A 10,136-nucleotide genomic window follows, 5' to 3' on the forward strand; every position below is an offset into this window, starting at 1 on the left:
TCCAGGGTCCCCCAAGAGCAGAGGTTTCCAGAACTCGACTGAAAGACGCCTTTAGATACAAAATCAGCAAAAATGGCTGAAGGTGCAGTACTAGGCTCCATGGTGATAGGGTCTCACCCAGCAGAGAACAACCAGAGCCCCAGATCTGGTATAAGAAAAGCAAAGTGAGGATACACAGCTTCCAGGGGCAGGCGCAGGCAGCAGAAGGAAGGAGGAAACCAGGAAACCTAACCCTGAGGAGGCAGGACAGGGCTGAGGTCACCCCAACCTCTACTCCAGCCCCCACACCCCCAGGGCCAGGGTGTGGGCCTCAGGGAAGGTCAGGGTCTCATTCTGGTCGAGAGGCCCTGGGCTTGAGGCATCTACTCTTCCACACCCTGGGTGGACCCAGGGCTCTACGGACTGCAAAATGCAGCCTGGACGGGCACGCCAGACCTCTGCTGGGGGTGTTGGAGGCACCATGCCAGCTGTCACTGTGAGCCCTGAGGGCATGAGTGCAGGGGTACACACATCACCTGACCTCAGTGGCCAAGGGGTGCTGCTACCCTGGCGCCACACAGTCTGTGGCGTGGGCGCCGAGCACCTCCAGTCCTGCCCCACCCAGGAGCCTCAAGACTGAAGCAGACTCTGCTGGCCCCCATGTGGATCACCCAGGCCTTCTGGGGTACAGGGGCGTCTGCGGGCAGGGTTGGGGTGCCAGACACAGTCCAGGGGGCGGGTCCCCCAAGGTGGGCAGCCCAGAGGCCAGGACAGCAGTCCGTAAGGTGCCTTGAGAGGAGCTGCTTAAGGCCACGGGGACCACAGCACCCTCCTGACTCGGTGCCCACTCCCAGCCCCGATGTCCTGTGGCACCACGGACTGACACTCAGTCACTGAGCCAAACGAAACCATCCTCTCAGTTGCTATCTAAGGCCTATCGTCACCGTGATGCAGAGGTGACAGCATGGATTCCTGGCATCTCGACTCGAAATCCAGCCCTGGAATTCCACCTGTCTCCAGACCTGAGGCTTCTCTGCACTCATGGCTGGGGTGCCCCACAGCTACCATGCCCCACGGGCGCCCCTGTGGACTGCAGCTGGGAGGCTGAGGAAGGACCTGGGCCATTCAGGGTTCTGGCCCTGCCTCTACCCTTGGGGCTCAGCAGCTTCTGATGCAAGGGGGCCCACAAGGTTCCTGCCTCTGTGGGCCTCAGTTTCTCCACGGGCAACACGGGTGGAGAGCCCTTGCCTGGAGGAGCTGAGGGGTGGCCCCACGCTGGGTTGCACGGGCTGACAGGGTGGGAAAGAGGTGCTCAGAGTAGAAACCAAAGTGCCACGGGGGGTGCTGAGAAAGTCCCCGCTCCCCCTTCTCCCGGGGGGTCTGGGCTGGATGGGCTCCACAGTCCAGCACATTCCTACAGGGGATGAAAACGGCAGGAAGCCCCCCTGCCCACAGGACCAAGCCTATGTCCACACATCACCGGCCCTGAGGTGCTCAGGCCTGTCCCCTCCTCCATACCCTGGGTCATCATCCCCGCGGCTCAGCATCCCTTGAGCCTGCTGGTGGCCACCCAGCCATCCTGGGTGCACTGCCTGACCTACCTCTGCCCCCTCCCTGGCATCCCTAGACCAGGGTACCAGAGCCTCTGGCAACACTGCCTCAGTGGAGGGCAGCGCTCCTGGACCCACCCTTGATTCACTGGGTGGTGCTAGGACTGTTCCAGAAAGGCCTCTCCTGCAAACCAATGCTCCAGCTCTGCCTAGGGCAGTGGGAAGGCAGGAAGGGAGCTGCCCAGTGCTTCTGCTCTCACTGGCAGAGCTCAAGGACCCCAGGGCTCATACTCCACCTCCTGGTACACACACATGGAAGCCTCTACTCCCCTCCTGATCTCTGCAGTCTCAGTGCCACTGAGCATTTTGAACTCCACAGGGCCACCATGTTCCTACTGACTGTGGGGCTCCCAATGACCCCAGGCTGAGGGACTAGGTGACTCAGCATGAGGGGGAGGCTGGCCTCCCAGGGATTGACTCAGCCCTAGCAAAGATGAGCTCAGTGTGATCACTTATGGGAGGGTGGGCGGAAGTAGGGAGGGAGGCCAGGGGAGGGGATGCAGGCATGGGCAAGAGGCTGGGTAGAGACAAGTGGGTGACCTGGACCTCACAACCAGCAGTTAGGAAAGCCTGGCCCATGGGAGGGGCCAGCTGAGATCCCTGTCACTGGGTGGGTACAAAGGCTTGGCTGCTCTGAGACACTGCCCTCTTCAGGGCAAACGTGTCAGTGAGGCTCTGGCAGAGTCCAGCCCTGGCCGAGGAGCTGCTACCCACCCACTGACCTGTCTCTGGTGTGCAAGGTGGGCACAGAAGTCAGGGCTAGCCCACTAGGCAGGCTGTCAGATGGGCAGCTGTTCCCTCGCACCCACCCACATCCCCACAGCCCTCTCTTCTCCCAGAGCAAGATCCCACAGGAAACACGTGGGTCACCAGTACAAGACCTCAACTCCAGAACGCAAGGCAGCTGTTCTATACAAAAGAATTTAATTGAAATACCTGTATAAAAAATAGGATCTCCAGACATTTCACTGTTGAACTGAAAGAACCCCCCGCTCCCGATGCCTACTCACACCAGGGACACAGAAACACGGCCACTAAAATAAATTAAGGGCTTGAGACTCTGTCCTCCACCAACTTTCAGAGCCAGCAAGCAGACTGTACACTCAATAATTTAAAACCCACCCTCAGCGCAGAGTGCCCAGGGTGGGGATCGCCCACTCCCCTTAAATTAGCCACTGTACAATTCTTCCTCCCAAATAAATGGGGTGGGGGACCATCCAGGGCAGGGATGAGGACCTGGGTCCTGGCCAAACAGTCCCCCTCTCCTCTCCTCAGGCTCCAGAGGCCTGAGGCAGGGCTGTTCGGAGGAAGTAACCTCAACAAATAAATTAAACAATAAATAGCCCCAGTGGGTGGGGTGCTTCAAGGAGTCACATCATAAATAAGACGCTAGCGTGAGGACACAGCTCTTGAGGCGTGGGTGGGCGGCAGAGGCCCAACTTGCATTGCTTGTGCGTGGGCATGCCCGGAGGACACCGTGAGAGGGCAGGAGACGGGCACCCTGTGCCCACAGTGGGTGCTCCAGGGCAGACAAGGTCACATGGGAAGGCTGCCTCCTGGACCCAGCAGCACTGCAGGGGTCTCTGGTTCAAGTATCCACCCAGTGCAGGCGGATCCTTGAATTGCCCAGAGCCATCTTTGGACAGAAGAGCTTGAGAAAACTCAGTCCTGTGGAGCAGCGTTCAAAAAGGCACTCAAAGCAAAGGAAACAGGCCCGGTGCCAAGGGCAGAGGTCACCAGGGATCAGAGGTCACTGCTTTCCAAGAGAAATCAGGCAGCACAAGTCTGTATTCCAGGGAGCCCAGTCCCTCCTCACAAGCTCTCACTGCTAGACGTGGTGCTGGCCCCGTCTTCAGCATCCAGAACACAAAGCCTAAGGTCACAACTCTCAGGAGCACCTCCCTCTGGCCCCAGCATCCAGGGGTGGGCTGCGATCTGGTCTAGGGAAGGCCGTTCTGAAGGTCGCAGGGACAGACACCACTCAATGAGCTGCTGGCACTCTGTGGGGAAAGAAGAGAATCAGGGAGGGCCTTGGCACCCAGGGCGTTGCCTGCTCTAGAGGAGACCCTCCCTCAGGCACCTGGGGAGACCCATTAGCACCTGGGGAGATCCTCCTCCGGAAGAACAGGCGGCCCCGTAGGATCTCCTCATCCTGCTCAAAGGGGATATCACCGCAGACCATGTCATAGAGCAGCACGCCCAGGGACCATATGGTGGCAGAACGCCCGTGGTAGCGGTGGTAGCGGATCCACTCCGGAGGGCTGTACACTCGAGTTCCTAAAGGGTTACCAGATAATCAGGGTTGTGTATTCCAGACCATTAACTCCTCCCTGGCAGCCTCAAAATCCTGCTTGTCATCACCCTGGAAAAACCCCAGCACCAACAGGGCGGAGCCGCAGGGAAGCAGGAGTGGTCACATGAGCCAAAGCTCCAGTTTCACAACAAACAGATGCGCGCGGGGGGGCCGGCGGCGGCGGCACACCAAGCCCCAGCTCCACCTCGCCTGAGACAGGAAGGTGGAAGGGGGCGTTAGGGAGCTCCGGGTTCCCCAGCTCTGCAATGCGGGGATCTCTGCCTCGCACGCATACACACGCACGCACGCGCACGCGCAGGGGCGTCCCCAACCCGGCCCTGCGTCACTTGGGCTCCCCGAAGCCGCTGCGCCCCGCCCGCACTGCGCACCGTCGAAGTCGGTGTAGACAGTGTCCTTGAGCAGAGCGCCCGAGCCGAAGTCGATGAGCTTGAGCTCGCCCGCGCGCAGATCTACCAGCAGGTTCTCGTCCTTGATGTCGCGGTGCACCACCCCGCAGCCGTGGCAGTGACGCACGGCAGCCAGAACCTGTGCGAAGAAGCGGCGCGCCAGCGGCTCGTCCAGAGCGCCGCGCTCCGTGATGAAGTCGAAGAGATCTTGCGCGGGCTCCGGCCGCTCCAGCACCAGCAGGAAGCCGTCGGGCCGCTCGAACCAGTCCAGCAGGCGGATCACGCCGCGCGCACCGCCTGCCGCGCCCACCTTGCGAAGCAGCACTACCTCCAGGGGCACCACAGCGCCGCCCTGGGAACGCAGGGAACAAGGGGTCAGCGTGGGGCCGAAGCGGGGGGTCTGGGGTCGGAGTGGGGCACGCGGGGGTCAGCGCGGGCCAGAGTGCGGGGTGCAGCGATCAACAGCAGGCGGGAGGAGATGCAGAGACCAGCACCGGGCATAGGGAGGGGACATGGCGATCACCGCCGGGCAGTAGCTGGGGACGACGCCGAGCCCCCTCCCGCGCCAGCACTTACGAGGCTGCCCCACTCGGTCACCCGCTCCTTCACCACGTGCTTCACGGCCACCTGAGGGGAGACGGGGGCGGTCAAGGCTGCGGAGAAGCGAGGCGTGGCGCGCGTGATTCCGGTCCTCCCGGCGCCCGACTCACCGGGAGCCCGTCAGCGAGGCGGCTGCCCGCGTAGACCGTGCCGAAGCCGCCGCTGCCTAGCACGGCGCCCACCTGGTACAGCTTCTCGAAGCTCTCCTTGTCCGCCTTGGCTGTGAAGACGCGGGAGGGTCCATAAGGGCCGGGGATCTCCCCTGCCTGCCTGCCTGCCCGGTCGGCCGCGAGCGTACCTGGCTGCAGGAGCTTCGCCGGGAGGTGCTCCACGCCGCCGGGCCCGCAGAGGTGCGCCAGGGAGCCGAACTTGGAGAGCAGCATCGCGGGCGGCCTCGCCTCGCTCCCGACCGGCGCGGATGCGAGACAGTGGCCTCCCGGGCCGCGCCGCACACCGGGCCTAGGGGCCCGAGGCGGGCGCTGACAAGGCGACCGCAAGGCGCAGTCGGCCGGACCGCGAGAATACGCGGAGAGCGCAGCGGGCCGACAAGCTCACCCGCCCCGGCCGCCTCGCCCCGGGGTTTTGGGTCGCGGCGCCACGTATCCCTCCGCAGGGGCGGGGCCCACCGAGTCTCCGCCCCCTTCCTCTCCCGGCCTGCGCGGCGCCGCGACCCGCAGCCCGCCGAGGCTGTAGTGGGGGAAGCCCAGTGCCGCCTACCCCGTCTGCGAGCGTTGCGTGGCAGGAGGGGCCTGGCGACCCGCCGGGACTAGGTTGCTGTAGTAGTGTCGCGGAGGCACACAGCGTGCTGCGGTTCTCCACCGCGCTCACTCATTCTGCGCACGCGCAGCTCTGGCGCGGACGCTGGCCGCGACGCCTCCGGGCGAGGCCACGCGAGCCAATGGGAACCGAGGTTTTGAAAGGACCCCGGGGTTCCCGCCAATGGCGGGATGCGTGAGGGGAGGGGGTCGAAGGTGCCGATTCCCCCCTCCGCCTCACCGAGAAAGGTCAACGCCAGTGTGGCGTTACTCGCGCGGATCTCCAGCTGGGGCCGGATGGGCGGCTTGGTGCTGAGGAGACGCGGAAGTCCACGTGGGGCCCCCGCACCGCCTCGGGCCTTGCGGTGATACACGTCGTGCGAGTGCGTCACTGCCGGTCTGCGCTTCCTAGCGCGCACGTGGCCCGCATGGGGACTCGCACGCACCTGCAGAGACCCCCCCCCCCGCCTTCAGTGGCTCGGGACGCGCCCCCCGGGAGCGGCGACGACGGGCAGGAGCCCGGGCGCCCCCACCCCGGCTTAGCTCCGACCTGGCGCCTGCAGCCCGAGCTCGAGCTGCCCCTCCCCGCGCTCCCGCCCTGCTGGCCTGTGCCCGAGTGCTCTTCACTTGTTAGCCACTCGCCACCATCTGGCTGCCCTCTGCCAGGCTCCTGGCCTGCTGCGATGGCTGCGGTTTGGGCCATGAGCCCCTGGCCTCCACCTGCACCTCCTCTGCAGACCAGACTCACCTGTGTGGTGTGACCTGGCCCAGCTGGCGGCTGACCTCAGCCCAAGGTCACTGGTTCAAGCGGCTCAGGACTGAAGACGTGATTGGCTCCCTGCCGGTTCTGCAGTCCTCAGGGTTGAGGGCTGACAGACCAAGGAGGCTATTGTCCCCAGTTAGTGTCCATTCCAGGGCTTGAGCGCTGCAGCAGATGTTCCTGGGCCAGATGGGGTGGGTGACCCTCTGCTCCCCCACACCACCCCAAGCCTGCCTTCCACGCCTCTCCCAGCCAGCACCATCCCTGTGCCTCTGCTAGTGGCACTGACTGCCTCACCCCTCCCTTGTTCTGATGCCAAGGGTAAGGCCAGGGCCCACTTTCCCACCCAGCGGCTCTAGCTCGCTCTCAGAACCTGCACTGCCCCCTGGGCCCACACCTTGCTGGTGGTAGTCCCTCTCCCGACTCACCGCCTACCTTTAGCACCTTGCTGCCTTCACCCCCACCCCCACATCTCTACCAGCCTTCTCCGTGTCTTGAGGAGCACTCAGGTTCTCAGAGCCCTGTCTGGTTCTTCCCTTGTATTTGGCCTTGCATTAGCTAGCTTGGGGGGGGGGGTAACTATGGCCACACCTTGGCCTGCACAGATCCCCCAGGGGGTCAAGGCCCCTGTCTGAGCCCTGCCAGGGAGAAGGCAACAGCCCACTTGCCCAGGGCCTGCCCTGGACGGTCAGGTTGTGCTGGGCCGTAGACTTTGAGGTTAGAGAGCACAGGGAGCACGGTGGAAACCAGAGGTAGACCTTGCTGGCCAGTTCAACAGCTGAGAGGGGCTGGGCTCCCTACCCCACGTTTGAACTCCAGGCCAGTATTCTCCCAGCCATCCTGGCTCGGGCCTGGCTGGTCCCCAGCTGACTCAGCCCTCTGGAGGCCACAGTCTGAGGAGAGGCACCCACCCTGTTCACACAGGCTCTTGAGTTGTGCTCTGAACACCCTGAGCCCCCAAAACTGGCAGTGCTATGAGCTCCCAGCACCCACACTGGCCCTCCTCTGCCTCACTCTGAAGGTGACTAAGACCCTGACATGCAGAGGCTCCTGGCACACAGAGGTTCTGTAGAACCTTCTGGAGGGATTCATGGGTGGGGAAGGGTCCACAGCCTGATCTAGAGAACAGGGCTGTGCAGGAGGCTGCCCCTCCCGGGGGGGGGGGGCTCTCCCCAGCCTTCTTTTCTCTGGACAGTCTTGGGTTGTGGGTTCGCTGTTGTGTATGCCTCTGTGTGTGCAGGTAACAGGACCCTGAGCTGACCGTGGGCTCCATGACCAGAGTGGCTCCTGACCCCCTTCAGCGCTGTCCACCTATAGCAGGCCTCCAGACCCCATCTGGCCTAGGAAGTGGGCTGGTGAGGGCCTGGTCTCTAACTTCAGCCACCCAGACCACCATGACTGTTAGAGGGTCGCATTGGAGACCCGTGTCCCCAGATGACCCTGCCAGCTACCCAGGTGCAGTCCACCACATTGCTCAGCTTGGTCCATGTGCCCAGAGCACCCAGCCCTTGGGTCTGATCAACACCCCCAGCCAAGGCTCCCCCCATAGTGCAGGCACCAGTCCCACCTGGTTTTTCATGGTTCTTAGGAGGCCTTAAAGACACCCCCCCTCCCGCAGCAGAGCCAGGTCCTCCTCCAATGGGAGTGGCCAGCCCAGAACATGGCTTGGTGGGATTAACTCTGCCTCCACCTACAGATGCCCAGTGCCCAGGCCAGGCTGCCCAATCTCTGCCTGCTTGGCCTCTTCAGAGCAGGTATCCTTCCAGAGGCTCAGTGCCCTGGCCTAGCCCCACCTATCCTGTCCCCATCAGCTCCTGGCCCTGGAAACAGTGAACTCCATGGGCAGGCAGCTCCACCAGGCCACCCTGTCCTGCTGGTGGGAGGGGGCTGTGCTGTTGCCATGGCAACAGGTGAGTGCTGGTTCCCAGGATGAGGGAGGAAGAAAAGCGTTGGATGGAGGGTAGCCCACACCCCTACATCCCCCTCACTTGTAGGTGCTCACACCTGTGATAGCTGACACATGCTTGCATGCACATCATGCCTACAAACACACAGAGCCCCCACCAGCTGGGGCAGTGCAAGAAGAGTGGGGTAGGGGGATTGATTCACCCAGGGGCATGTCCCCTACACGCCCCAGCTGTCCTGCCCTGGCTCCTTCAGGCCATGCTGGACCCTCCTGTCCTCCGAGGGCCTTGTCTTCCCCAGCCCCCAAGCCAATGGCAAGACCTCCTCAGTCAGTCTGTCCAGGTTTCCCCTGGGTCCCCACAGGGCTCCCAGCACTGACCTGGCTATGTCTGACACGCTTGCAGCCTGACCTTGCCTGGGCTCCCTGCGTGGGCCCCTTATGGCCCACCAAGGCCTACGGTTCTGTCCCACCACCCACTGGACGCCGTCTTCTGCTCTCATCCTTGTCCAGGGCCCAGACTTGGCCAGCACCACCAGGGTCAATCCCAGTGGTGCCCAGCACCCCCCAGGTTTCTACTGCAGGAACAGGTGGCCTTGCCAGGACTGGCCACCCTAGTCCCCTCAAGTCCTGGCTCGAATGTACTCCCCTTGCCAGCTATGGCGCCCAGGCCCTGCTGGGAGCTGTGTGGGTTAACCCCAGCCCGAGCCTGCCCCTGCCAGGGATCGGTGAGGGACCCGCAGGCCCTTGCCACCTGCCCTACCCACCTGCCTGGGCTGCCGTCTGTCCCTACGCCCGGCTGTACCTCTCACCTCGTGGGGAGAGGAGCCAGCAAAGCTGGCCGGGATTTTGCAACGATTCACCAAAGGCGTCCTGGGCTGGGAATGCTCTGCAGGGACAGGGATGGCAGCCTGTGTGAACTCTGGCCCAGATGCGCTATCCCAGAAGCTGCTGGACACTAACTCCCTGCCTCAGGGCCAGCCCGTCCTGACCCCTCAGTGTGCTCACCTCTGCCATGGGGGACCGTTTGCCCACCTGCATGAGCAGTGCCCCTGGCCTTGGCAGAAAAACACCCCCAGAAGACAAAGAGGATGCTATGGAGCATCTGGGCCTAAGCCAGGCCCTCGACACAGCCAGATGCCTCCTGTACTCCCTGTGGCACCCCACGCTGTCTGCACTGCAGACTGCGACGATGTTGGGCAAGGTGACATTGGCCCACCTGCCCAGTTGGATCCGTCAACCCAGAGAGCTGTGGTCTTGCTCTCCATCCCGAGCCAGGCCCCTGGAGCCTGCCAGAGTGGCAGGGGCTAGGGCCCAGCAGGTGGGTGAAGGTGGCTCTCTAGACCACGTATCTGGCCTGTAGTCAGGCCCTGCTGTCCACAGTGTTGGGGTTGGGCCAGATGTAGCCACCTCGTGCAGCCTTGAGTCTCTGTAGTGGGGCCCGTGGGTAGCATCACAGGACTCCCTAGGATAAGGCAGCCTTGAGGGAGCAACATGCATTCCAGCAACTGGGCCACCTCAGGTCCTCCTGGGGCCTGGCAGGTCTACATGGGGCTAAGGGAACAGGTCAGCTTGTCCTTCCCATGGGCACAGCCTCAGCTCCAGGCTGGGGACATTGGGAGGTTCAGGGGGAGAGTCAGGCTTGGGCTTCCTTGGCTGGGGTCCCCGAGGGGCCAGCACCATGCTGTGCCTGCCTTTCCACTGCAGAACTCAGGATCCTGAGGTTCAGACACTCTGGGGAGGTGGCTGGGCTCCACGGCTGGGTCAGAACAGGGAGCCACAGGGAGGAGGGGACGAAAAGCATGTGCAGGCTGGGGGTTGGGGGTCAG

The 10,136-nt window shown here is 63.2% G+C and overlaps 1 protein-coding gene across 1 annotated transcript; it reads right to left on the reverse strand.

Moving 5' to 3' along the window:
• Positions 1-2,494: 2,494 nt before the first annotated feature.
• Positions 2,495-6,048, reverse strand: Pim3 (Pim-3 proto-oncogene, serine/threonine kinase). Its single transcript, XM_004845358.4, has 6 exons — positions 5,188-6,048; positions 5,000-5,109; positions 4,866-4,916; positions 4,272-4,641; positions 3,690-3,866; positions 2,495-3,589 (listed from the first exon to the last, which is right to left on the reverse strand). Exons 1-6 carry the CDS (start codon positions 5,270-5,272, stop codon positions 3,402-3,404), a joined length of 981 nt encoding a protein of 326 aa, XP_004845415.1. The 5' UTR covers positions 5,273-6,048; the 3' UTR covers positions 2,495-3,401.
• Between the last annotated feature and the right edge of the window lie 4,088 nt (positions 6,049-10,136).

This window comes from Heterocephalus glaber, unplaced genomic scaffold (genome assembly GCF_053883595.1).
Source record: "Heterocephalus glaber isolate CG9 unplaced genomic scaffold, H.glaber_assembly_v1.0 deba00001444, whole genome shotgun sequence".
NCBI lineage: Eukaryota > Metazoa > Chordata > Mammalia > Rodentia > Bathyergidae > Heterocephalus > Heterocephalus glaber.